The 26,985-nt window shown below is 57.6% G+C and overlaps 4 protein-coding genes across 5 annotated transcripts; 1 reads left to right on the forward strand and 3 right to left on the reverse strand.

The window, feature by feature from the left end:
- Positions 1 to 545: 545 nt before the first annotated feature.
- RAB7B (RAB7B, member RAS oncogene family) lies at positions 546 to 6,148 on the reverse strand. Of its 2 annotated transcripts, none has more exons than XM_039699385.1 (6): positions 6,011 to 6,148; positions 3,630 to 3,691; positions 3,414 to 3,540; positions 2,279 to 2,494; positions 1,338 to 1,463; positions 546 to 962 (listed from the first exon to the last, which is right to left on the reverse strand). In XM_039699385.1, exons 1-6 carry the CDS (start codon positions 6,086 to 6,088, stop codon positions 882 to 884), a joined length of 690 nt encoding a protein of 229 aa, XP_039555319.1. In that variant the 5' UTR covers positions 6,089 to 6,148; the 3' UTR covers positions 546 to 881. The 2 variants fall into 2 exon arrangements, with proteins under 2 accessions (XP_039555319.1, XP_039555320.1); XM_039699386.1 differs by lacking the exon at positions 6,011 to 6,148 and adding an exon at positions 4,582 to 4,682.
- A 1,885-nt stretch (positions 6,149 to 8,033) lies between these two features.
- CTSE (cathepsin E) lies at positions 8,034 to 13,272 on the reverse strand. Its single transcript, XM_039699388.1, has 9 exons — positions 13,183 to 13,272; positions 11,795 to 11,948; positions 11,091 to 11,208; positions 9,745 to 9,863; positions 9,445 to 9,644; positions 8,828 to 8,950; positions 8,596 to 8,737; positions 8,395 to 8,493; positions 8,034 to 8,198 (listed from the first exon to the last, which is right to left on the reverse strand). The coding sequence occupies exons 1-9, from the start codon at positions 13,239 to 13,241 to the stop codon at positions 8,034 to 8,036; spliced, it is 1,179 nt and encodes a 392-aa protein (XP_039555322.1). The 5' UTR covers positions 13,242 to 13,272.
- Positions 13,273 to 16,572: 3,300 nt separating this feature from the next.
- RHEX (regulator of hemoglobinization and erythroid cell expansion) lies at positions 16,573 to 20,548 on the forward strand. Its single transcript, XM_039699379.1, has 3 exons — positions 16,573 to 16,684; positions 19,808 to 19,866; positions 20,342 to 20,548. The coding sequence occupies exons 1-3, from the start codon at positions 16,573 to 16,575 to the stop codon at positions 20,546 to 20,548; spliced, it is 378 nt and encodes a 125-aa protein (XP_039555313.1).
- Positions 20,549 to 24,524: 3,976 nt separating this feature from the next.
- Positions 24,525 to 26,698, reverse strand: AVPR1B (arginine vasopressin receptor 1B). Its single transcript, XM_039699402.1, has 2 exons — positions 25,744 to 26,698; positions 24,525 to 24,823 (listed from the first exon to the last, which is right to left on the reverse strand). Exons 1-2 carry the CDS (start codon positions 26,696 to 26,698, stop codon positions 24,525 to 24,527), a joined length of 1,254 nt encoding a protein of 417 aa, XP_039555336.1.
- Positions 26,699 to 26,985: the final 287 nt, after the last annotated feature.

A 26,985-nucleotide genomic window follows, 5' to 3' on the forward strand; every position in this document is an offset into this window, starting at 1 on the left:
ATATTATATGTATAAATAAATGTATAAATTAAAAATTAAAATAATATTTAAAAATATATAAAATGTATACATTTTATATATTATAAATTTATTTATATTTATAATATATAATTTTCTATATATTATAGATCTATAAATAAATATATAAATTTAAAAAATTAAAATAATATTAAAACAAACCCCAGACCCAAATTGCATCCCCCAGCCCTGAGAAGCTGAACAGGTTCAGGAAGGGAAATCTGGAGCCCCCACCCCACCTTTCTGCTGCAGGACCTGGGGAACATTTTACAACACATAAATATAAATAAAAATGAAAAATTTAATTTCCTTTTTTAAAAAAAAACAAGTACCTCAAACAAAGTGCTTTTTTGAGAATCCTCCCCAGTGAGGCGGGAGGGGGAAGGTGTTTGATGGGGGATATGGATGAGGGGAGGGGAAACTGAGGCACGGAATAGTGACCTCCTGTGCCGAGGCCACCCGCCCCAGCTGTCCCCTCAGGGCAGCCCGGACCACCCTGGGAGCCGCGGTGCCACCAGGCTGTGCACCGGGAGGGTCCCCGCGGTGCCACCAGGCTGTGCACCGGGAGGGTCCCCGCGGTGCCACCAGGCTGTGCACCGGGAAGGTCCCCGCGGTGCCAAGGTCTCTGCAGGGGCACCGGGAGCCCTGCCCGCACCCCTGGCACCGTCACCGCAGGGACATCGCCCGCTCGGGTGCCACAGCCGCGGAGCGAGGGGGGACAGGGCCACCACCGTGACACTGAGTGACTGGGAGGCTCGGGAGGGCAGCACACCCCTGGGGTGCCCAGCAGTGCCCACCCTGTGCCCTGGCACGGAGCCGGGCACGGCTCAGCCCTGGGCACGGCGGGGGCAGCGGCCCCGGGGTCAGCAGCAGCTCTGCTTGGGCTTGTCGCTGGGAGTGAGCTTGATGGAGTCGGTTAAATAACTCTCAAAAATCCCTTTGTACTGCAAGAGAACCGGAGAAGGGAGAGGATGAGCGAGCGCAGCCCGGGCGGCCCCGCGGACAGCCCTGACTTTGTCCCCGGCAAAAAATCCGGGCAAAAGCCACCTAGCGCAGGGCTTGGGGACACCAATGTCCCCGAGGCACGGCCGCTAGAGGACAGTGCTGGCGCGCTGAGGGTTCCCATCGCTGCTGGAAAGGCACACGGCAATTCCGACTCCTATCGATTTAGGATCGAGCAGCGCTGCGTTTCTCATTCCCGGGGCTGTCCCTGGCAGCAGGAGCTGCTCCCCACGGGAGGATCTGTCGGAGCAGCCCCGGCTGAGCCCGGTTTTACCCCAAATCCCCCCCAGCACAGCTCAGAGCTGGAGGGTGCTCACCGTGCTCAGCGCCTGCTTCGCGAGGGTCTCGAAAGCCTCGGCCACGTTGATGTTGTTCTTGGCACTGACCTCGAAATACGGGATGTCCTTCTCCTTGCACCAGGCTGAGGCCGTTTCCTTGGGCACCTGAGGGATGGGAGGACGGAGCCACAGCTCAGGGATGGGACAGGGGACCCCCCTCACCCATCCAGGAGGTGAGCCACAGCTCAGGGATGGGACAGGGGACCCTCCTCACCCATCCAGGAGGTGAGCCACAGCTCAGGGATGGGACAGGAGACCCCCCTCACCCATCCAGGCTCTGCTGGGGGAGCCACAGCTCAGGGATGGGACAGGGGACCCCCCTCACCCATGCAGGAGGTGAGCCACAGCTCAGAGGTGGGACAGGAGACCCCCCTCACCCATCCAGGCTCTGCTGGGGGAGCCACAGCTCAGGGGACCCCCCTCACCCATCCAGGAGGTGAGCCACAGCTCAGAGGTGGGACAGGAGACCCCCCTCACCCATCCAGGAGGTGAGCCACAGCTCAGGGATGGGACAGGAGACCCTCCTCACCCCTCCAGGCACTGCTGGGTGAGGGGGTGCTGGCAGTGCCTGAGGTTGTCATTCCTGCTGCCTCTGGTGGGGACAGGCTGTGCCCCAAAAAGCAGCAGGAGGATGTTGCTCAGCCCATCCCAGAGTGCTGGGGGAGGTGGCAGCTCCTTGCCTGCAGCTCTGGTTTATGTGAGGATAGGGAAAAGGCTGGTTCTGAGGTGAAGGACCCTACAGCATCCCAGTCACACAATCATGGAATTGTTTAGGTTGGAAAAGACCCTTAAGATCATCCAGCCCAGCCATTAACCCAGCACTAAACCATGTCCCCAAGTGCCATCTGTACGAGTTTTGAATCCCTCCAGGGGTGGTGACCCCACCACTGCTCATCCTGCTCTCCCTCCTCCAGCCTTACCTGCCGGTCACTGAGGTCTATTTTGTTCCCAAGCACCACCATGGGGAAATCCTGGTCCCTGGGAATGACCTTCTCCAGGAAATCATCTCTCCAGTTGTCCAGGGCCTCGAAGGACTCCCTGTCTGTCACGTCGAAGGCCAGCATGCAGCCGTCTGAGCCCTTGTAGAAGGTCGACACCATGGACCGGAATCGCTCCTGTCCCCCTGTGTCCCAGATCTAGGGCAGAGGAGGGCACATGACAGCAGCAGGGTGGGTGCTGCAGCCCAGAGGAGCAGCTTCAGGGGGTGCTGAGCCCCCAGAATTCCTGTGGGATTCCAGTGCAGTTCATGGAAGATGAAAATCAGGCTCTGAAAATCAGCTCTGAAAATCAGTCTCTGAAAATCAGGCTCTAAAATTTGGCTCTGAAAATCAGGTATGAAAATCAGGCTCTGAAAATCAGGCTCTGAAATTTGGCTCTGAAAGTTGGACTCTGAAAATCAGCTTGAAAATCAGACTTTGAAAATCAGGTCTGAAAATCAGCTCTGAAAATCAGGCTCTGAAAATTTGCTCTGAAAATCAGGTCTGAAAATCAGGGTGCTGCAGCCCAGAGGAGCAGCTTCAGGGGGTGCTGAGCCCCCAGAATTCCTGTGGGATTCCAGTGCTGAAAATCAGGTATGAAAATCAGGCTCTGAAAATCAGGCTCTAAAATTTGGCTCTGAAAATCAGGTATGAAAATCAGGCTCTGAAAATTGGGCTCTGAAAATCAGGCTCTGAAATTTGGCTCTGAAAGTTGGACTCTGAAAATCAGCTTGAAAATCAGACTTTGAAAATCAGGTCTGAAAATCAGCTCTGAAAATTGAGCTCTGAAAATCAGGCTCTGAAAATCAGCTCTGAAAATTTGGCTCTGAAAATCAGCTCTGAAAATCAGGTCTGAAAATCAGGTCTGAAAATCAGGTCTGAAAATTTGCTCTGAAAATTTGCTCTGAAAATCAGGTCTGAAAATCAGCTCTGAAAATTGAGCTCTGAAAATCAGCTCCGAAAATGGGGCTCTGCACCTCATGACCGCGGTGGCATTTGGGCACAGCAGGCCAGGGTGGGACACACGGGGCTGGGATGGGGGTGGGCACCGCGGGCAGTGCCAGCTCACCGCGCTCACCTGCAGCTTCAGGGGGGTGCTGTCCACGGCGAGGACCTTGGTGAGGATGCTGGCGCCCAGCGTGGTGCGGTAATCCTCGTAGAACGTCTTGTGCACGTACTGGTGCAGCAGGGAGGTCTTGCCCACGCTGTGACGGGGAAAGGGGCACTGGTGAGGCTGGGGTGGGCAGGGACACCCAGCACACACAAGGGGCTCCCTCCTTTGCCAGCTCCTTACCCCAGAGCTCCGATGATGATGATTTTCAGATCCACCTTCTTGCTGGCATCCATGGACAGGCCCTGTGGGGTGAGAGGGGCACACGGGGCTGTGGGGATGGCACCCGGGGGTCCTGTCCCTGCTGCCACCCCGGGATGTCGCTGTGCCCTCACCGTGCTGGCATCAGGCCCGTGCCATGCCAGCACTGGTGTCCCGGGCACGGCGGGGACAGAAAAGCCCCGTGCCAAGCCCGGCCCAGGTCCCCGCCCGCTCCCGAGGAGCCGGAGCACGCCCAGACTCGCCGGTTCATCACCATCCGAAGCTGCTGGGAGCCACTTCCCTGCCTCTCCCACCCCCTCTCCAGCGCAGTCCCTCCCCCTAGGCCTGGCACGCACGCCTGGGGTCCTGGTGAAAATTAAATTTATTAAAAAAGACCCCAGCCAGAAGGAATTCCTTGGTGCCTCAAGCACAGCCCAGGGAGCATCCCTGGCCAGGAGCACCCCGAAATGTCCCCCCAGGATGTGTCACCATTATGTCCCGGTGTCCCCACATGCTCTAAGCCTGTCCAGGACCCCCAAAACCCCCTCCTCAGGTCGGGGCTGCTGCATCCCCCAGCAGCCGCAGCCGCCTCATCCCCACGGCAGCGTCCGACACCGGCGGCCAAGGCACGGATGGAAACCCTGGCAGCCTCATCCCTGCATTTTTCCCCGATGCGCTGGCCAGCCCTGCGCCATTCCCCTTGGAACAGCAGCGGGGAGCTCCCAGCTGCGGGCTGCAGCCCCCTGCCCCCTCTGCCAGCCGTGCCCAGCCGCGGGCAGCATCGTGGGCACGGCCACGGCCTCGTGTCTCAGCACACACAAACCTCCCAGCGCTTTCGCCAGCTTCTTTTTTTTTGGAGGCCAGATGTTTCTAAACTCAAAATGGAGTTTCCCCTCGCTACTGCTCCGCGGGTCTGGGCTGCCCCGGCACTCACCTGCAGAGCGCTCACCGGCCGGGCAGCCGCGGCTCCCGGCCCCGCTGCGGCCGGCGCGGGGACGGGAGAGGCGGGAGGGGAGGATCCGGGAAGGGGCGGCCGGTCCCTGCCCTCCCGGGAAGGCGGCAGCGGGGCCCCGCTCCGTGACATCAGCACAAAGGGGCCGAGATGCCGGCGGGGCTGCAGGAGCCGCGGGCGGGCGCTGCGATGTCCGTGGGCTCGCCCTCGATCCCCGGCCCTGCCGAGTGTCCCCGGCTCGGGCAAGGAGAAGAAGGTTCTCCTCCGCTGCTGGAGTTTGGGATTGACTTTTGGCCTCACCCCTGGCTCAGAATCCCCTCGGATCCTTTCTGCCACCGCCCCGGGACCCTTTATCTGCGTCCCCGCTGGGGAATTGTTGAGGGATGAGGACAAAAGGCGGGCGGGGCTGTGGCAGCATCCCTGGAGCCATGCCGGACTTTGCTCCGCTACCGTGGGATGGGATAAGCGGATTTGGGAGCGGGACAGGGGGGAGGAGGGGCTGGGATCCCTCTGAGAAGCTCTGTGTGGCTTCGTCTCCTCTTCCAGGGTGGAGAGGAGATCACGAGCATCTCCAGCCCCTCATGTCACATCCCCGCAGCCCCCAGCCCGCAGGGGTCCCACCCAGCCCCCACAAGCAGCACAGGCACCCCAGAAACACCCCAAAAAGAGGGCACAGAGCTGGTGACATCCGCAGGAGCATGTGTTCCATCAGTAAATGGGATTTTGGGGATCGCAGCTGCCCCCGTGGAGCAATCCCAGCACCAGGCGGGTGCCCAGGGCTCTTTGGAGTGGGAGAACCTGCTTGGCCACGGCCGTGAAGGCAGAGTTCTGCTTCCCAACGTGCAAGGGCAGGTCCCGTGCCTTTGCCAAGCGTTCTGTAGGATTTGGGCTTTGCAGGGGGAGCGGGGTGTCCCCCATCTGTGAACCCTCCCTCATCCTGAACCAGCAGCTCCCCAGTTGATGGTGGTCCCCATGCTCAGGTTTTGGGATCCCTCCAAGGCTTTTGCTTTTCCACTTCCAGCATTTTTGTAGATTTTTTTTTTCCCCTTGCAGACCCTGATGGGATCTCAGAGAGGATCACTGCGCCCAGCAGGACAAATCTTCCTCCCCCTCTTCTCCAGGTGTAATTCTGGGACCTGTCTGGCCAGAAAAATCTGTTTTCCCCCCCAGAGGGCAGGCGCTGGGAGGAGCTGGGCTGAGGCAGGAGAACCTGAGCCAGTTCTCACCAGTGGTGGGTAAAAGGCTGACATTTCCCTGGAGCAGCTCTCTCCTAATCCCCGTTTTTAGCCCCTTTTCATCATCCTGCTTCACCTTTGCTCCTGCACAGGGAATTTCTTGTTCAACCTCCCCCCGCAACGACTTCTGCCCTCGTTCCTCTCGCGTGTCCCTGGTGGGATGGGGGATTGCTCACCCTACCAGATGATCGAAGCCTCTCCATGCTGCTGGGGCTGGGGTTTGTGGTCAATCCCAAACTGCAACTGATGCCCATGGCCACTTCTGCTTTTAGCCAGGGTGGCTGTACCCACCAGGGTACATCAGCCTTATCTCTGGCTTTTGTTTGATTTCACAGGAAAAGGGATTTTCCCAAAGCTCCTGCTCTCCTAATCCCCCCTGGGCTGAGGTTCTGCCTGGATGAGGGCAGTGGGAGCAGTGGTGGGGAGAGGTGATGGCCAAGGCGTCGCTCAGCAGCTCCAGTGACCACAGCTTCATTCCTGTCCTGACTGCTCCCCCACATCAGCAGTTCTGAGGAAAAGGCGTGGGTTTTGTGGCCTGTGACTGGGAGGAAGGTGATGAAACCCGGTCTGGGGCTGACACAGCTGGGGGAAAGGCTTATGGGGACAAGGAGAGGACGGGCTGTGCCCTGCAGGGCCGTGGGAGTGAGGGAAAGGGAGGGAAGCAAAGGGCACCCAAGTGTTCCCTGTGCTGTTCTGCCTCCTTGGGGACAGCAGGGTCACTCTTTATTGGGATGCTCATATTTGTTCGAGCAACTTCTGCCTTAAACCTGTCAAGAGGGCATGGAATGCCCTAAAATCCCAAAAACACAGCACCAGAGCAGTCCTGGGCAACTCCAGGCCAGGCCAGCTCTCACTGCCAGCCGCTGTTTGGGGACACTGGGTGGCCCCTGTTGTGCTCCCCCCCAGCCCCTGGGCTTGTGCCCAGCAGAACTTTGGCGTGCTAAGGGTTAAGGTGGAAGAGGGACAGGAGACCTTTGTCCAGCAGCCCCAGCACCTTATCTGGGACTGCAGCAGGGGTGAAGTCAACACAGGAAACGCCACAGAGCCCACGCTGGTCAGCAGCACAATCAGTGCCTCTGGGTAAGGCAGATATCTCCCTTTATTGCAAACCACAAGGCTCAGCCACAAAGTTTACGGCCAGATCTGAATATTCCAGAGCTCCCAGACCCAGCCCTGAAGACTGCTCTGCTCTGGGAGGGATGGAGCAGCCACCAGGCTGGGCAGGGACATGGGCACTCCAGCAGCTCAGCCTTGGCACTGCCAGCCTCGCTTCAGGGTCAGTGGGGAACACAGAGCAAAGGCCTGGATAAAAATAACCTTTTCTGTGCTTCCCCTTCTCGCTGCCTCAGGGTGCATCACTCGTGAGCCACTGCCACTCGTGCGTTGTCACACTCCCGTCAGCAAGTCACGTGTGCCACGGTGACTCCTGGGGACCCCCATGGCCAGCAGCCCCCCACAGCCCCCCAAACTTTGAGCCAGCCCAGCCCAGGGCTCAGCAGCTGCTTTGCCCTTTTTGCTTCAAGGACCCACCAAGGACATTGTGTTGTGAGTTCCCCACGGGAATCAAAGCGAATTTCACTGGAAATCACCGGTGGCTCCTGGAGTTTTGTGGCACAGAAAGAGCCCCAGGGTCTTTCCAGTCTCCTTGTTACCTTCTTGTTTACCAGCCCCAGCTGAGGAAAGGTGCATTCCCAGTGCTCTCTTCAGCCCCTGTCCTGCCCCTGGGATGCTCAGGGATGGCCACAGTCACCTCCAGGGGTTTCTGCTCTACCTGGGCCAAGCATCCCCTTCTTTCTGCCCCTGTGGAAATCCCAGGGAAGCTCCAGCCAGGCTGGGAGTGCAGCCCTGGCAGTGCCATGGATCACCCAGGGAGGAGAGCAGGACATGGGCAAGGAGGATTTAACCCCCTTTGAGACGTGCAGGATTTCTGCTGGGCTGCTGCTGACAGAAGCATGAGAAGTTTGGGTTTATTGACATTTTTATTGGCTCAGGATTCAAAAAGAGAGAATGTGCAGAGCAGATCACAGAGCTGCTCGAGACATTTTTATATCACAGTGTCCTGGTGTGGACTGAACCTCTGCTGGACTCTTCACTGCATCCCTGGGTGTCTTCATCCCCCTGGGGACACTGAGGAGGACATGGTGACATCCACTGCCCTGCCAAGGTCCGTTCCTCTCCTGCCCCACGGATGTCACAGCCCTAAGGGACAGCAGGGGCCAACCCCACCATGTTATTCCCACGGTCAAAAACGGAGTAGAACTGACGGATGAAAACATCTCCCAGAATCCAGAGGGGTCCTGTGGGAGGGGGGATGTCGCTGCCCTGGAAGCCACTGGTGCAGAAGGCCATGCCATCAGCGTACTCCTGGGGGAGGAGAAGTGCAAAGCTGGGGATGAAGGCGAGAGCCTCGTGCACATGGAAACACCCAGGAACGGTGGCAAAGCAGAAACCGGCAGGGTTTGTCACCCTTGGGGACACACTGCCAGCTCCTGGCATGGGGCTGGGCCACCTTTGCCACTGGAGCAGCTGGGATTTGGGGTTGGGGGAGGCACAGGCATACCACGAGGGTGTAAGCCTGGGCGCTGAGCGTGTAGGGCAGCCCGTTGATGGTGAAGGTCAGGTCAGGCATCACGTTGAGGTTGCTGCACTCCACGGCGTACTGGAACAGAAGTGGGGGCTCAGGGGCTGCCCAGGAGGGTCCCTTCCAGCAGGGAAGGGTCCCCAAGGCTTTGTCCCCTCTTGTCCCCACCCTGGCTCTCACCTCTCCATCCACAGACACAGCCCCAATGAGGTTTTGCAGTTTTTTGATCTCCTTGGTGGGGCCCGTGATGAGCGACGTCCCGGTGTCCACGATGGCCTGGCAGCCGTTGGCACAGAAGGTCACTGTCCCCCCCAGCTGGATGCTGGAAGAGGGGAGAAGGAGCAGGAGGGATTTGTCATGCTCTGCCAGCCCAGCCCTGCCCTGCCCTCCCTCCCTGCCCAGCACCACTCACTTGTCCAGCTGGATCTGCCAGTAGCCCTGCTGGGTGACTGGCACCCAGTTCAGGGTGCCCGTGAAGCGGGAGGTGTCATAGCCCCCAAAAAGCACCTCTCCTCCCTGGGGGGAGTCAGGGTTCCTGCAGGGAGGAGGAGGAAGAGGACACATGAGGGATTTTTGTCCATTTAGCATGAATTCACCCCAATGTTCTCCCCACAAGTGCTGCAAGGCCAGAGGTCTGCAATGCTCAGTCTGGTAGCAAACCCCCCTTCATTATCTCAGTAAAATATCTGTATTTCAGCAGCCCCTCCTGCTCCCTAAAGCAATGCCAGACTCCAAGCAACATCCCAGAGCAAAGCCATGTCCATACGAGCTCATGTAGACGGAGAAAATGGGCAGCTCCACCAAATTTTGGGAGGAGGAGGAGACATGAGGGATTTTTGTCCATTTAGCATGAATTCATCCCAACTTTTTCCCCACAAATGCTGCAAGGCCAGAGGTCTGTGATGCTCAATCTGGTACCAAACCCCCCTTCATGATCTGAGGAAAATATCTGTATTTCAGCAGCCCCTCCTGCTCCCTAAAGCAATGCCAGACTCCAAGCAACATCCCAGAGCAAAGCCATGTCCATACGAGCTCATGTAGACGGAGAAAATGGGCAGCTCCACCAAATTTTGGGCCATCATGTTGTCGAAGACAGGGGTGACCCCATCCACGGCCAGGGAGGGGTAAGCCAGCCCCAGGATCCCATCGAACTCAGCATCCAGGAAGGCTTTTCCCGGCTCACTGATGCTCTCTGCAAACTGCTGGTTGCTCACGGCCAGACCCTCGACCTGCAGGGAGGAGGGGGTTCCGTGGGGGGCCGAGCCCGTGGGAAGTGCCAGGCACATTGTCCAGAGCAGGACAATGCTGGTGACCCCAAAGGTCACTCACGGCTACTTGGTCGGACCCGATGATCCCCGTCAGGCTCCCGGTGCCGTACTGGATGGAGAAGGGGGTCCCTATCACCTGGTAGGTGCTGGACTGGGTTGGCTGGAACCTGGTGTGCCCAACTGGGGAAGGAAATGGAATCTGTCACCAGAAATGACTTTTTTTTTGCATTGCCACAAGTGCCAGGAGCCCCCAGTGAGGCAAAATGATGGCGCAGCATAGTGTCACCAAAACTCCTGGTTATGGGGGCTCTGCTGAGGGACGTGCTGGAGTTTTGAGGGGGGAGAAAACCTCTCCCATTTCAGTCTGATGAAGGGTGCAAGGGCTGTTAGGGGGAGCAGGATCAGCAGCATTTAATGAGCCCTGAGATGAGCACTGCTGTCCCTGGTTACAGCCAGCAGCAGCCCCATGGCACTGCAGGATCCAGTCCCATCCCCCAGTTCCCTGTGGGATCCAGCCCATTCCCCAACTCCCTGTGGGATCCAGTCTCATTCCCCAGCTCTCTGTGGGATCCAGCCCATTCCCCAACTCCCTGTGGGATCCAGCCCATTCCCCAACTCCCTGTGGGATCCAGTCCCATTCCCCAACTCCCTGTGGGATCCAGTCCCATTCCCCAACTCCCTGCAGGATCCAGTCCTATTCCCCAATTCCCTGCAGGATCCAGCCCATTCCCCAACTCCCTGTGGGATCCAGTCCCATTCCCCAACTCCCTGCAGGATCCAGTCCTATTCCCCAATTCCCTGCAGGATCCAGCCCATTCCCCAACTCCCTGTGGGATCCAGCCCATTCCCCAATTCCCTGCAGGATCCAGTCCCATTCCCCAACCCCCTGCAGGATCCAGTCCTATTCCCCAATTCCCTGCAGGATCCAGCCCATTCCCCAACTCCCTGTGGGATCCAGTCCCATTCCCCAACTCCCTGCAGGATCCAGTCCTATTCCCCAATTCCCTGCAGGATCCAGTCCCATTCCCCAACCCCCTGCAGGATCCAGTCCTATTCCCCAATTCCCTGCAGGATCCAGCCCATTCCCCAACTCCCTGTGGGATCCAGCCCATTCCCCAATTCCCTGCAGGATCCAGTCCCATTTCCCAATTCCCTGTAGGATCCAGTCCCATTCCCCAATTCCCGCTGGGCTCAGGGGCAGCCCTGTGGCTGCTCAGGGATGCTCGGGTCCCTCTGGGCTCTCTGGGGCTGGCTGATCACTGACAGCCCCAAAAAGCCACGCTTGTCCCCTGCTGAGCTGTCACCCCCTGTTTTCCCCCCTGGATTTCTGTCACCTCTGTTAGAGGGCCCCCATGGCCTTGGGGCTGGTGGCTCGTGGCCTCTCTGGGGTCAGGGGCTCCCACTCACCACAGGCTTTGCTGACACAGTAGACAGAAGGCACCCAGAGGTTGGAGGAGCCCGTGTCAAACACCACAGTGAAATTCTGGGGTGGTGTCCCAATGGAGATCTGCCCAAAATACTCCATCTGCCAAAGAGGGGGGCAGAGAGCACCGTGAGCCACCAGCACAGCCAGAAATGCCAGCAAAACCGAGCCGGGGGTGTCTGCAGGGCATGGATGGGGCTCAGTGTTTGATCTGTGCCGTGCCAGGTGGAATAAAGGAGACAAATATTTAAGGAACAACAATGGGGACTGAGGACAAAAGGCAGCACGTTGGGTACAGGCCTCTGCCTCTTCCAGGCAAGGCTGGGCCCTGAGGGGACCCTCGTCACCAGGCAGGGCTTTGGGGACAGGGGAATTGGGGAATGGGATTGTCCTGGGGAACTCCCTCCACCTCTGCGGGGGCTCTGCCTTGAATAACTTGAATTTTGGAGTAAATCTGTGCCCTGGGAGGCGGGCAAAGGGCGGCAGGGAGGGAAGGGGCTGGCAGTGCCTGCCATGAATGCCCTCCCTTGTCCTCCTCCTCACATCCCCGGGGACAAAGGGCCGGGCACGCAGCGAGCCCTGGCACGCCGGGCACTGCCTGGAGCCGCGGGGTTTGGGCAGCGCCTGGGCCTGGGGCTCTGCTCGGGCGAGCTGAGGGTGCTGCCAGCCCGCTGCGCCTCCTGCTCACGTCCAGGTAGTTGATGAGGGGCTCGCTGGTCTCCGAGAAGGCGGCGCAGTCCTCGCTGCTCGCGTCCGGCCCGTCCCGGGCCCTCCAGAGGTGCGAGAGCTGCCCCCGCTCCCGCAGCAGCTTCCGCAGCGAGCGGCGCCGGCCCAGGGGCACCCTGCGGGGAAGGGCCGGTCATGCCCGGGTGCTGTGCCCACGCTGAGGGGGCTGTGCACTGCCCTGAGGGTGCTGGGCACTGCCCTGATGCTGTACCCACCCTGAGGGTGCTGTGCCCACCCTGCAGGGAAGGTCAGGTCACTGCCCGGGTGCTGTGCCCACCCTGCGGGGAAGGGCCGGTCATGCCCGGGTGCTGTGCTCACCCTGAGGGTGCTGGGCACTGCCCTGGGTGCTGCGCCCACCATGAGGGTGCTGTTCCCACCCTGAGGGTGCTGTGCCCACCCTGAGGGTGCTGGGCACTGGCCTGGGTGCTGTGCCCACCATGAGGGTGCTGTTCCCATCCTGAGGGTGCTGTGCCCACCCTGCAGGTAAGGGCAGGTCACTGCCCTGGTGCTGTGCCCCCCCTGAGGGTGCTGTGCCCACCCTGCAGGTAAGGCCCTGGGTGCTGTGCCCACCCTGAGGGCCCTGGGCACTTTTGTGGGTGTTGTGCCCACCCTGTGGGTCCTGGGCACTCATGGAGGTGCTGCCCACATCCTGTGCCCACCCTGAGGGCCCTGGTCACTCCTGTAGGTGCTGCCCCATATCCTTTCCCCACCCTCAGGGTCCTGGTCACTCTCGTGGGTGCTGCCCATGTCCTGTGCCCACCCTGAGGGCCCTGGGCACTGCCGTGGGTGCTGTTCCCACCCTGAAGGTCCTGGGCACTCATGGAGGTACTGCCCCATATCCTGTGCCCACCCTGAGGGTCCTGGGCACTCCCCTGGATGCTGCCCATGTCCTGTACCCCCCCGGAGGCACTGCCAGGATGGGGGTTCAGAGCCCACATCCCCCACCCTGCAACAATTTCCAGCCGAGGCACAGCAGAAGAGGGGCACTGAATGTGTTTTAGGGCACAGGAAATCCAGGCAGAGCTGGCAGGAGAGCGCCCAGGCCCTGGCAGTGGCAGCACAGGCTGTCACTGTCCCGGTGCCACCGAGGGAAAGGCTGGGCAGGGCCAGCAGGGCCAAGGGGAATCCAGGCTGGTTCTTTCTGCCCTCCCTGCTGGCACAAACCCCTTTGCAGCCCCTCCTGCTGCTGCCAGGCTCTGCCCAGAGGGACGGAGCACCCAGGAATCCCAGCGTGGTGCCACCGCTCCGGCACAGCCACGGCGTGCCCAGGCTGAGCTCTGCCACCCGTCACAGCCCTGGCAGTGAACCCCCAGACCCTGGGGACCCCGGGGACCCCTGGCACCCCCTTACCTCCTCAGGGCACTGGCCAGGGCCAGGCAGAGCGCGGCGAGGAGCAGCAGGCGCCTCATGGCGTGGATGGTGGCAGTGCCCGCCGTGGTGCCGTGCCCGCCGCCGTGCCGCTCTTATACCCGCGGTGCCAAGCTCGATAACAGCCCTGCCAGAGTCAACACCGGGCTCGGGCACCCGCAATGAATCACAGGCCACGGCCCAGGCGAGGCTGAGCGGGCGCTCCGGGGTCACGTTTGCTTTTCTGGGTGAGGACGGCGCTGGGGGGCCTGTGGGAGCTTGGGCTGATTTTGGGGCAGTGCAGGTCCCACAGAGGGAGCAGAACGGGGTCTCCATCCCAGCACCGGTTCCCATCCCAGCACCAGCTCCTTATCCACGGGTGGAAACCCCCCAAAATGCTTTGGAGGAACATTTCCCTTCTCCTTCCCCCCACAGCCCCACCCCAGGGAGCTGCCGTGGCCGTGGGGTGCCCAAAGCCCAGCAGCTGCAGGGAGGCGCAGGAAAGGGATGTGTTTGCACCATCCTCATTTGAAAAGGCAAAGACTAATTAGCGGTGATGAACAGCTCGGGAATCCTCAACTTTCCCTTCCAAAGGCTGGGAAGGAGCAGCTTTCCGAGGGAGACAGCTCCCTGGTGCTGTGCAGGCACCAATGGCCTCCTCCTCCCCTGGAGTTTTGTTGTACCCAGGACGGATCTCATTAAAGCCTCAGCGAGTGCAAACAGAAAATGCTGATGAACAAATAAAGACACGGGGGGAGTGAGGGGGGGCAGGCGAGGCTTTTCCTGCTGCCATCATCTCCCAGGCCCTTATTTTCCATGCTGTCCTTATTTTCTGTGGTTTTGGCATGGATTTGGGTGCTAAAGGGGGTGTTCTGCTCAGCGAGCCCCATTCACGTGATGAACAGGCTTTAGCACCATGCTAATCAATTTTTTGTTTGTCCCAGCGAGCCTGTTTTTATCTAATTAAATTTTATCTCATTAAAGCCCTCGCCCAGGAAATTAAAGTCCTCATCTGTGAGGCACAGGTACCGAGGGTGGCTGGGGACAGCTGAGTCACGTCCTGCTGTCACCGGGATCTTGTGTCCCCATCCCTGGAGATGCTGCCAGGCCCCTTCTCTCCCCAGCTTTGCGGGCAGATCAAGCTTTAAAAAATCCATCAAATAATTTTGATGGAACAGGAAAACGTTGGGCACAGCACAGTTGATGCCGATGGCAAATGCAGCTGTTTTTTCAAAACAAATGAAAATTCCCTGCATTCCCCCATGCTGCAGTATTTTTTTTAACGAGTGGCTTTTATACAAATTTATTCTCTATTTCCCCTTTTGAGATGCAGTTTAATGTACCAGCCTCCCTCCTTGTCCTAATCACATATTCATGGATTAGAAAGAAAACTTCCTAAAACAAAAGCAGCTGCAGCAAGTGCCAGATAAGCTGAAAACAGCAAGTGGATTGTTCCAGACATGGTTTATAACCCGAAAATCCTATCAGAAAACCCAGCCTGAAGGGTCACTGGGCTTTGGAGATAAACGTGAGGGTGAGCAGCAGCACAGACACGCCAAACACTTTAAGTGAAATAGTTTATTTTGTGGAAAAGATCCCCCAATTGGATCATCATAATCTGCAAACTGGCAGCGGATTCAGCATTAAAATATGAAGATGAAAGTCAGAACGAGGCCAGACCTTTCATTTAGAAATTTTTGCAGCTAAGCAAATCTATTTCGACTTTTGAGTTATTTTAGAAGCAATTTTAAAAGCTCAACTCTTAGGAGCACTTCAAATTTGTTATTTCAAGTAGAACAAAGTGGTAGGGTTTTTTTTTTTCTCTATGTTTTGGGAGCAACTGGGCTGGATTTGCACAGAAAATTGGGTCAAAAAGGCTCTGTTTTGTACATATTCCAGCTGTGCCTCAATGTGTGGAATGCAGAGGGAGGAGATGCCCAATTTCCAAGCCTTGGCAGGGCCAGCCTGTGCTGCTCTGGAGAAATTGAGGAAAGGTGACCCCAGCTCCTGCAACATCCCAGCCTGGTAAGAAAGGAACATCCCCAGCTGTGTCCCTGCCCTCCAGGGCCACACAGTTGGATCAGAAATGGGTTTTGCCCCTTGGCTAGAAAAAATACCTGTCACCAACTCTGTGAGAAGCACTTCCCTCGCTTAAAAAAACCTGTTCTTAGGCTAAAAATGTGTTATCTGTGTTCCTTCTTACACATTTCCTTTAGTGGAGCCGCTGCCCTGGCTGATTCACACTGTGCCCCAGCAGTGTTTTGTAAAAAAACTCTTTTTTCCTGCCTTTATCAAACACTTCTCCCACCTGTTAATCTGTTTATCCACCACCAAGCACTTGAAAGAGCTGCAGCAGCAAATTCTCACCTGAAAAAAAGAATCAACAAACGAGCAAGTTTCAGTTAAATAAACCCCAAAATATTTACCTGGGGTGCAGCAGCTGTGAGGAGAGCAGGACCAACATCTGATGATGGAGCTGGTGGGAGCAGCCCCAGGGATGAAGGGGAATTTGGGAATTGACCCCAACTTGTGATGCAGCTCCAGGGGTAGGTGATGCTTTTTGAAATCTTCTTTTTGCTTTTAGGAAATCCAGGAGGATTCTTTGGATGTTGTATCCCTGGGACGGGATTGCTGTGGGCTGGTGGAGATGTTGAAAGGCGAGCAGGCACCGACCCCATGAGTCAGGCACCTTGAAAAAAAAGGGAATTTCTTGTTCCTTTCTGCCAGGGCACCTCCAGAGCTACAAACCCCACAGTTCCTATCAACCAGGAGCCAGCACTCCCCAAACCTCCTGGGAGCTCTCAGGACGGGATCTGCCAGGCTGCTGCTTGCACCCCAAAACTTGCAGAGCATTTTCCAGAGTGTGGGCAGGTGGAGGCCCAGCCACCCGCAGCAGCCATGCAGCCAGGTGGTGTAAAATGCTTCATCCCTGTGGAAAGTGTTTGCTTGGAAGCACCCAGAGCTCGTTTTGGGTGGCAGCTGAGTTGAGCTCCCCCAGCACCGCTTGGCTCCAAAGAAGCTCTGCTGAATTTTGGGACAAAGCTGCTGGAGGACAGACAATTGATGGAGGGGTGCAGCAAAACAGCTGCAGAACAGCAGAGAAACACCCCAATATATTTAAATGAGGCTGCTGACAGAGGGGAGGTGTCATGGAACTCATGTGGGCTCCTTGGTGCCTCCGACCTGGGGGGTAGAGCGTGACCGCATCCGGCACGGCCGCGCTGCCAGACCCCGCTCTGCGCCCAAATCCTGCTGGAACGGCCCCAAATCCTGCAGAAAACACCCCAAAGCCTGCTGCCTGCAGGGCCCCAGCTGCCCTGAGCCGTGGGGAAGGGAAGGTTGGAAAGCTCTGAGCCCAGGTAAGCCCGCGCTGGGCACCGCGCTCCGGGCGCGATGGCGCGCCAAGCAGAGGGTGACACAGCGGGAGCAGAGCTGGGCTGGGAATCCCCCTGGGCACGTGTTGGTGCCATCCTGAGCTCCAGCGAGCCAGCTGGGCCTGCCTCAAGTGGGATTAAAATAATTTGGGGCGTTCTGGAGCTTTCTCTCATGTTTAGCCCAGCGCAGATGCCTCAGGTTGACCCTCGCTGCCCGGGTGAGGAGCAGCTCCCTGCCAGCCTTGATTTCATTATTTTCTTGAGAAAGGGTTGAAGCCCTGGAGGCTGCAGGCTCACAGAAGTTCACTGAGGCCCCCAAAAAAGCACATTTTTGGGGCACAGCACTCATTGGCTGCTGTCTCAAATCGGATTTTTCGGTACCCACCCGATATCTTTGCCTCCATCTCACCGTACCCACCTCGGCACAGAAGCTGCTGATAGTTGGATTTGGGGCTTATTTTGCAATTTCCTTTTGAACAGCTCATTTTTCAGATCCTTATCTGCTGCTGCAGCAGCGTCTCCTGCCCCACAGTAGGAAATGAGCCTTTCAAGAGTGGCAGCCCTTTGAGAAGGATATTTGGGGACAGATTTATTCAGTAAGGGAGGGGGAACATTTCTGCAAAAAATGAACTTGCAGCTTGGCAGTCATCAAACTGTTTGCCTGAGTGGAATTTTGCAGGAGATTGGTGGTTATCAGACAAGCTTTTGATGAATGAGGCTCAGAAATGTGTCATAGAGGAAATGATAGAATCTGCTCCACAGGATGGATAATGCCTTTGCACTATCAATTTATCCATCAGCCTATCAATCAAATTATCATGGCTGCTTTAATCACTGTATCAAAGCCTCAGCTGAAGATCTCTCCCTATCACCATTTATAAATAGCGAGTGTATAACACTGAGGGAGGATTTAAAGTGCTTTTTTGCAAGTGAAAGCTCACAAAAGGAACAGGCCACTGCTATTTTTACAAAATGAACACCCCTATCTTTTATTATAAATCTCTTGAGTGTTATGGCCAGAAGTCCCAGGCCAAGGGGCCCAGCCCAGGCATTGGTGTTTTCTGATTTAACCCCTCTTAACCTTAGCGGGATTGAAGCTCTCCCAGTATTAAATCCAAGGTGTTTCAGACACTGAGGTGTTGGAGGGCCTCTGATATTTCTGTCTGGACCTTCACTGATACAAGAGTCTCACACCAACCCACGACCTTCCTTTGGTTTTTTTCTTCATCTTGTAGTTTTCTTTCTTTTTTTTTTCTTTTTGGTGGATTAAAAAGAGAAAAAGAAAATAAAACAAAACGAACCATGAGAGAGGATTAAAGCAAGAACAAATTTCGATTTTGTTGTGGTGGAGCCCAGAAAGTCCAGACAAGTCTCAGATATGAGCGTGTATAAAGCCATTAATTCAGTGATAAGGGACAGCCCGTGGCTCCATGAGGGTGTGAACCAGAGGGATTCTCCCAGGGGGAGGGCTGGGATAAAATAAAAACCCCTTATTTCACATCTGCCACATCCAACCGCTGCTTCCAAGTGCTGAGCCTGATCTCCAGCTCGTGTGGAGCAGCGTGAGGCTCAGTGGGACCATTTCTTTGGTTGCCAGCAGGTCCTGCTGCCTGTCTGTGTCCCCCCAGGCCCTGCAGACGCCTCGGCAGGAGGATGAGCCTTTGTGCGTGGTGAGTGCAGCACCCTGGGGCACAGAGCCCTTCACAGCAGCCCTGGGACCACGCCAGGCTGGACGGGGCTCTGAGCAGCCTGCCCTGGCTGAAAGTGTCCCTGCTCGTGGCAGGGGGTGACCTTCAAAGGTCCCAACCCATTCCATCATTCCACAGCTCTATAATTCCATCATATCTCTCATGTCTCTCTCCCCTCCAGCACCACATTCCCCCCCTGAAGGCTTTTGAAAACCCTTCTGGGGACAGGCCCCAAAAACGAGGGGCAAGGAACTCAAATCATTCTTGAAAACCAAGCCCCACATTTTGAGCCACATCACCCCAAAACCAAAGAGCAAAACCGAAAGCTACCAGCAAACCTGAGTCTAAAATGAGCCTTGAAGCCATGGGGGGATTGAAAAGAATTTGGTGATTTCAGTGAGACTGAATGGTTTTCTCTCCTTCAGCTGGATTCCTGCTGTCACCTCACTTGTCACCTTGATACTCTACCCTCTCCTCCTGCTGGCCCTTTACACCATGCTCAGCAGGAAAATTGGTAATTAAAAATGGCTTTCCCTGGTGATTTCCTGGCTTGGGGTGGGTGCGGGGTGGGAAAGGGGCAGGGCAGGGCTGGGCTGGGCTGGCTGTGAGCTGTGCTGGCATGGGTGACATGGTTGTACACATCAGTGAGCGTGGTACAACCTTGCGTTGCTTCAAAACCATTTTCTTTTATTGCTCTTTTACCAAAGTGCTGGGAAAATACCAAGAATCAGCTCACAGAATATTAATTCAGATGAAGCTGCAATTTCTAGCAGGGAATTCTTTCACACCAACTGCTGCTCACATTTGCACAGAGCCCAGCTCTGCTTTGGGTTCAAATCATTCCAAACTTGCAAGAAGAGGCCCTGACACTGTGATTTGTCACTGGAGTCTCTCCTGGGGGGAGAACAGGGCCCTGGATCATCTCAGTGATTGAATTGATGGAAATGAGCCCGCTCCAGTGCACAGCCATCATTCCTTTGGGGTGGGCTGGTTTGCACTGGGGCTGCTGGAGCAGGGCGGGTGCTCTGGGCACAGCAGGGACCTGGGCTCACTCTCCTCTTGGTCACAGCCCAGCATTCCTGCAGGATGCAGGGGAGCAGCAGCCCTGGAGAGCATCCCAGCCCTCACCCCACCCCAGCTCCAGCCTCAGCACCAGGAGGGGACACGGCACAAAAACAATCCGGGGCACAAAAACAGCCTGGGGCACAAAACCCATCACCATCAGCAGCCTATGAAGGTAAGGGGCTCTGCAGCAATGGGGCATTGTCCTGGCACAGGGATGGGAATTTTTGGGTGGCATTTGTGTGATGTCTCTTCCTTATGAGCTCTGGACACCCGCGGGGTGGGAGAAGGGCCAAGCAGAAGCTGCCTCCTGTTCCCGTTGTTCCCACCCAGCTGGGCTCTCCCTGCCAGTTTCTCCCAGGGAAGTGAGGCTGGGAGGGATCAAACTGATGCTTTGTGGATCAGAATTTCACTTCTGAGCATGTTTGCTTTTTCTCCCTTGATCCTTTTTTCCCTGTAACCCTCTGGGAAGTGCTGGCGTGGTAAATGTTTTGTGTTTTTAAGGGAGCAGTGACACATCTTCAGACACCTCGGAGGACTCAGACAACCCTTCCTGCCCTCAGGTACCATGGCAAATCATCCCCAGCCCAGCTGGTGCTGTGTCCAGCTCTGGAGCAGCATCAGGAGGGGCAAAACCATCAAACCACATTGAAATTCCATAGACAAGGGCTGGGGTGGTTGTTGTCCCCTGGCACACTCAGCATTCCAGTGTCCCCCATTCAGAGGGAAGCATTCCTGGGCACTTGAGGAAAATTAGGAAACAAAATCTTCTCTCTGAGGTGGGCAGGCCCTGGCACAGGGTGCCCAGAGCAGCTGTGGCTGCCCCTGGATCCCTGGCAGTGCCCGAGGCCAGGCTGGATGGGCTTGGAGCAGCCTGGGACAGTGGAAGGTGTCCCTGCCATGGCAGGGGTGGGATGGGCATAAAGTCCCTTCCAACCCAACCCATCCCATGATTCCCTGAATTGGTGCATGGGATCGAGGGCAAAGGCTCCTGGGTGGGTGCTGGGGCATGACCTGGGCTTCATTTCACTCCTGCAGGGCCCTGGCTCGGGGGAAACCATCAATTACACATCCCTGGTGTTCCCAGAGAAACGCCACGAGCCAGGCTCTGCCCAGGACTACGAGAACGTGAAGGCTGGCATGGATTATGTCAACGTGGACCCAAAGAAGAGGAAAACACACTTCTGGCCCTTCTCCAGCCCCAGGGCATCCAAGGGTGTGGAGTACACCGAGGTGAAGCTGTGACACCGAGGTGAAGCTGCCACACCAGGGTGAAGCTGTGACACTGAGATGAAGTTGTGACACTGATGTGGAGCTGTGACACTGATGTGGAGCTGTGACACCAGGGTGAAGCTGCCACGCCAAGGTGAAGTTGTGACACTGATGTGGAGCTGTGACACTGATGTGAAGCTGTGACACTGGTGTGGAGCTGTCACACCAGGGTGAAGCTGCCACGCCAGGGTGCTGCTGCTCAGAGGTGCCCAGAGCCCCCAGCAGCTGCACAGCTGGCGCTGTCCCCTTCCCCTGGGGCACTGCCTGGCACGGGCTGCAGCACTTGTACCACCCCGACCCGCAGGCACAGCTTCCTTGGCTGTTCCTTAAAGGCTCCACTGTTCCTGAGGGCTGCGGGGTGGGGCAGGGGAAGGTTCCTCCCAGCCAGGCTGGAATCAGCTCTTCACTTCTGTGTCATGGCCCTTTTCCCCTCGTTTCATGAAAGCAAAACAAACCTCCCCTCTCACTTTTCAAAATGGGCAGTTCAGGGAGGGAGATGCAGTGATCCTCAAACCTTGGCGGCTCCTCTCAGTGTTGTTGTTTTGCTCATCAGCCTCATAAAATCCTTTTAAATACAATTTTTCCACTGGCTTTTTCCTCTCCCTGTCTCCCACCTTTTGCTTTCCCTGCTTTGTCCCCGCTCCAGGTGCTGGGGTTGGTCTCTCCTCACCCTGCTCCTCACTCTGCATTTTGTTACTTCTGAATTTTCCAGAAATAAACTTCCAAAGTGCCTGGGAATGAGAGCAGTGCCCCAGTGGGAGCTCTGGGAGGGGGGTGGAGCTGCTGCCTCCCCTTCCTCAGGGCTGGAGCTGCCCCAAGTGCGTTTTAAACGGGCTCAGTAATGCTGTGATTTAATGAAAGGTTGTGAGATAATTGATTTGGGATTGATCAGTGGCAGGGGGAGCCAGGCACTCCTGCTTTCATGACCTTGTGGTGCAGATCTGGCCCAGCTCCAAGGGCACGTGAAGGAAAATGTTCCAAAAACCCCAACAATTCCTGGGTAACGTTGAAAAACCCGGGAGAGGTGTGATTGTGGGACTGGAGGTGAGGCCAAAACCAGTGAGTGGAAGCTGCTGAGAAATCTGATTCAAATGCCTGGCGATTAAAAAGTGAAAATATTGAAGATTTCAAAATATTTTACTCTGAATGTTTTATTTTTACAGCTTTAGCCTGTGATAGTGGAAGGAACAGTGCCCATGGCTTGTAGGGAATTTGGAACCTTTGCTGGGCCACCTGTGCATCACCCTGAGCAGCTTTTGAGCTCCACTGAGCTAATGGATGCTCTTTCCTGCCTCAGCCATGGTTTATTCCTGCACAAAACAGCTCCGGGAGCAGGGCAGGGCCAGGCTGGGACTGCAGGGGAAGCGAGTCCCTGCTCCCCGAGCCCCGGGCGGGTTTGGGCCCCTGATCCCTGCAAAATCAGCCCCAAGCAGCAGAGGGTGGGAGCAGCTCCCTGGGATGCAGCAGATGTGGAGCACGGGATGGGGCTGGAGCAGAGCTGATGGACAGAGGGCACGGGGGGAGCGGGATGTGCCCGGCTGAGCTGGAGCGGGGCCAGGGCTGCTCCCAGCGGCTCCTCGGGGGTGCCAGGGCCGCATTTGGGGCGCTCCAGCGGGCACAGCAGGGCGCAGGACAGCTGTGCCCAGCGCCGGGGGACGCACAGCCCCGTCCCTGGCCCGGGGGAGGTGGCAGGGGGGAATTCCAGGCCAGAGGAGCTCTGCAGCCCCGCGGGGGGACAGCTCTGTCCCCGCTGTCTGCCCGGCCCCGAGGGTGCGAGGGGAGGGAGCGGCGGCGGCTCTGGGGCAGATGGAGCCGCGTTGGCTCCTGCCGTGCCCGGGCTGCTTTGCTGGCAGCTGGAGCACAAAACTCCCCTCCCGACAGGAGGGTTTTGTGTATGCAGCATCCCCTTTTCCTGAAAGATGCAGGGTATCCTGATCCCGAGGGATGCAGGATGCCTTCCTGGAGAGTGCAGGATCCCCTGATCCCAAAGGATGCAGCATCTCCTGATCCTGAAGGGTGCAGGATCCCTTCCTGGACAGTGCAGGATCCCCTGATCCCAAAGGATGCAGCATCTCCTGATCCTGAAGGGTGCAGGATCCCTCCCAGGAGGATACAGCATCCCTTCTCAGAGGATGCGGGATCACCTGTTCCCGAGGGATGCAGGATCCCTTCCCGGAGACTGAAGGATCCCCTGATCCCAAAGGGTGCAGGATCCCCTGTTCCCGAAGGATGCAGGATCCCTTCTCAGAGGATGCAGGATCCCCTGCTTCTGAGGGATGCAGGATCCCTCCCCGGAGGTTGCAGGGAGCAGCTCCCTGGGATGCAGCAGATGTGGAGCACGGGATGGGGCTGGAGCAGAGCTGATGGACAGAGGGCACGGGGGGAGCGGGATGTGCCCGGCTGAGCTGGAGCGGGGCCAGGGCTGCTCCCAGCGGCTCCTCGGGGGTGCCAGGGCCGCATTTGGGGCGCTCCAGCGGGCACAGCAGGGCGCAGGACAGCTGTGCCCAGCGCCGGGGGACGCACAGCCCCGTCCCTGGCCCGGGGGAGGTGGCAGGGGGGAATTCCAGGCCAGAGGAGCTCTGCAGCCCCGCGTGGGGACAGCTCTGTCCCCGCTGTCTGCCCGGCCCCGAGGGTGCGAGGGGAGGGAGCGGCGGCGGCTCTGGGGCAGATGGAGCCGCGTTGGCTCCTGCCGTGCCCGGGCTGCTTTGCTGGCAGCTGGAGCACAAAACTCCCCTCCCGACAGGAGGGTTTTGTGTATGCAGCATCCCCTTTTCCTGAAAGATGCAGGGTATCCTGATCCCGAGGGATGCAGGATACCTTCCTGGAGAGTGCAGGATCCCCTGATCCCAAAGGATGCAGCATCTCCTGATCCTGAAGGGTGCAGGATCCCTTCCTGGACAGTGCAGGATCCCCTGATCCCAAAGGATGCAGCATCTCCTGATCCTGAAGGGTGCAGGATCCCTCCCAGGAGGATACAGCATCCCTTCTCAGAGGATGCGGGATCACCTGTTCCCGAGGGATGCAGGATCCCTTCCCGGAGACTGAAGGATCCCCTGATCCCAAAGGGTGCAGGATCCCCTGTTCCCGAAGGATGCAGGATCCCTTCTCAGAGGATGCAGGATCCCCTGCTTCTGAGGGATGCAGGATCCCTCCCCGGAGGTTGCAGGATCCCTTGATCCCAAAGGGTGCAGGATCCCCTGATCCCGAAGGATGCAGAATCCCTCCCCGGAGGATGCAGGATCCCCTGATCCCGAAGGATGCAGGATCCCTCCCCGAAGGATGCAGGATCCCCTGATCCTGAAGGATGCAGGATCCCTCCCCGAAGGGTGCAGGATCCCTCCCCGGATGATGCAGGACCCCTGAGGTTTCCCTAGGCTCGGGTGCGGTGGGTGCTGTGCCCAGCGGCCGAGGGGCTCTGTCCATCCCCGGCACACAGGGCACGAGGACAAGGCGGACGCGACGCGTTCCTGGGTGAAACAGCGCGGGTTCTGCAAAACGCGGAGCCACCAGGTGGGGAGAGCGCGCTCTGCAGCGGGAGCGAGCGGTGTCACACCTGGCAGTGGCACACCGGCCGTGTCACACCTGGCAGAGTCACACCTGGCAGAGTCACACCTGGCAGTGGCACACCTGGCAGAGTCACACCTGGCAGTGTCACACCGGCAGTGTCACACCAGCAGTGTCACACCTGGCCATGTCACAGCTGCCAGTGTCATACCGGTTGTGTCACACCGGCAGTGTCACACCAGCCGTGTCACACCTGGCAGTGTCACACCTGGCAGTGTCACACCTGGTGAGCGGTGTCACACCTGGCAGAGTCACACCAGCAGTGTCACACCAGCAGAGTCACACCAGCCGTGTCATACCGGTTGTGTCACACCTGGCAGTGTCACACCAGCCGTGTCACACCAGCCGTGTCACACCAGCCGTGTCACAGCTGCCACTGCCACATCTAGAGCGTGCCCGACTCCGTCAGGGCCTCGTGGCAGGGCGGGTGCAGCTCCCGGGCGCTGTCCCCGTGCAGGGCCAGCCCGGCCTGGGGGCCGTGGCTCAGCACCGTGGTTCTCCTGCTGCACAGGCTCCCCGTGGAGTTGGCTCTGCGCAGCCCGGCCCGGGGGCGGCCCCGGCAGCCCCGGCAGCGCCCGGCGTGCTGCAGCAGGTGCCCGCTGAAGAACAGGTAGATCCAGGGGTTGCAGCAGCTGCTGAGGCTGGCCAGCAGCATGGTGATGCTGAAAGCCACGTTGGTGGACTCTGGAGAGGCAAGAGAGAGAGGTGAAACGTGCCCAGGGGCTCTCCTGGCTCACATTCCTGTCCCGCTGGCATTCCAGGGGATGCAAAGCTGGCAGAGCCAGAAGCCTCCAGGTTCTGCAGTGCCAGTGTGCTGGAGCACATCCTCTGGGAGCTGAGTCCCAGCAGCTTCTGGGCTTCCCTTCAGCCTCTCTGCTGCCCAAAGCGTCTCCCAGAGCACTTTCAATCTTGGGGGAAGTCCCTTTTTCCAGTAGTAGTACTAGTACTACTGCTTCAGTAATTAGGAGATTTACAGGGGAAAAAATTCAACAGATGAACTCAGAAATCCACCTCTGAAACCTCTGAAAATTCCCAGAGGAGGAAAGACACACATGAGGCAAAGATGTCTTAGCACATCCCTATGGATGATGGCCAGAAATCATCACTTCTCAGTGTTTTTTTCTGAAAGGAATGACCTGATTCTGAAAATTGTATTTTATACATTTACAGGGGAGGAAACCTGTATTGTGTTTTATACATTTACAGGGGAGGAAATTTTGTGTGTTACAGGGGAGGAAACCTGTATTGTATTTTATACATTTACAGGAGAGGGAATTTTATGCATTACAGGGGGGGAAACCTGTATTGTATTTTATACATTTACAGGGGAGGAAATTTGATGCATTACAGGGGGGGAAACCTGTATTGTATTTTATACATTTACAGGGGAGGAAATTTGATGCATTACAGGGGGGGAAACCTGTATTGTATTTTATACATATACAGGGGAGGGAATTTTATGCATTAGAGGGAGGGAACCCTGTAGCCTTCCCCATGATTTTTGTTTTTAAATGACAAGACGACACACAGCTCTTATTTGTTACAAACCCAACTGCAATCCTGGCATTCCCGGGGCTCTGTGCCCCGCTCCCCTCACCACTCACCATCATCAGGAGCATCGTGGTCCCACACCGACCACATCTGCACGCTGAAGAAGGGCGCCCAGCAGGTGACGTAGGCGGCCACGATGACGAAGGTCATCTTCACCGTGCGGATCTTGGCGCGGGAGATGGTGCGCACGCTGCTCACCCGCGAGGGCTGCCCGCCCTTCCCTCCGGAGCCGGGCCCACCGGGGGCACCCACCGCGCCTCCCCCCGTGCCCGGGGCGCCGCTCTGGGTCTTGCCCTTGAGGTTCTTGCAGATCTCGTGGCAGATGAGGCTGTAGCAGACGCCGAGGACGCCCACGGGCAGCACGAAGATGCACAGCGTGGTCCAGGTGACGTAGGCGCGCGCTCCCCACGGGTACCCGAAATCCGCCCAGCAGTCCAGCACCCCCGAGCCCGGGCGCACCTCCCGCAGCGAGAAGATGAACAGCTGGGGCAGGCTGAGCAGGCAGCTGAGCAGCCAGGCCGCCCCGATCATGGCGTAGGCCTGGCGGCCGGGCTGCTGCAGCGACTGCAGCGGGCGGCACACGGCCAGGTAGCGGTCCAGCGTCATCACCATCAGCATGCAGGTGGAGGCGAACATGCTGAGCACCTGCAGGTACTTGACGGCCCTGCAGAGGGGGTCGGGCCCCAGGAAGCGGTAGGTGACCTTCCAGAGGAGCTGCGGCAGCACCTGGAACAGGGCCACGGCCAGGTCGCTCAGCCCCAGGTGCAGGATGAAGAGGTGCATGCGGCTCATCTTCCTCCTCAGCCGGTACATGGCCAGCAGCACGCCCAGGTTGCCCGCGGTGGCCACGGCCAGGATGGTGCCCAGCACCCCCACCTCGGCCTTGGCCAGCTCCTCGTCCCGGGTGTGCAGCAGCGTCAGGTTGGGGTGCCCTGCCAGGCTGGGCAGCCCCTGGCCGTGCCCAGGTGGGCTCGGGTGGGAGCTGTTCCAGCCCCAGCCGGGCTCCATCGCTCTGGGAGGCTCTGCAGGAGCACGGAGCCCACGGCTCCTCTCTGATGTCCTGCTGGGCCCTTCCCTGTGTCTCCTGAACTGCTCTGCCCTTCACTGGGGGGCTGGGGGTGCTTCTGCAGCAGTCCCCAACAGCAGGACAGGTTGTCCCTGTCCCCTGTCACACTAACCCTGCGTTAGGCAGCTGCAACTCCCTCTCTGCCTGGGCTGAAAATATTCCTGTGCAGCAGAGAGGTGCAAGAGCCCCTGGCTCAGCCTTGATACTTCTCTGCACTGAGAATTCCAAA

This window comes from Passer montanus, unplaced genomic scaffold, assembly GCF_014805655.1.
Source record: "Passer montanus isolate IOZ18808 unplaced genomic scaffold, ASM1480565v1 scaffold132, whole genome shotgun sequence".
Classification (NCBI taxonomy): domain Eukaryota; kingdom Metazoa; phylum Chordata; class Aves; order Passeriformes; family Passeridae; genus Passer; species Passer montanus.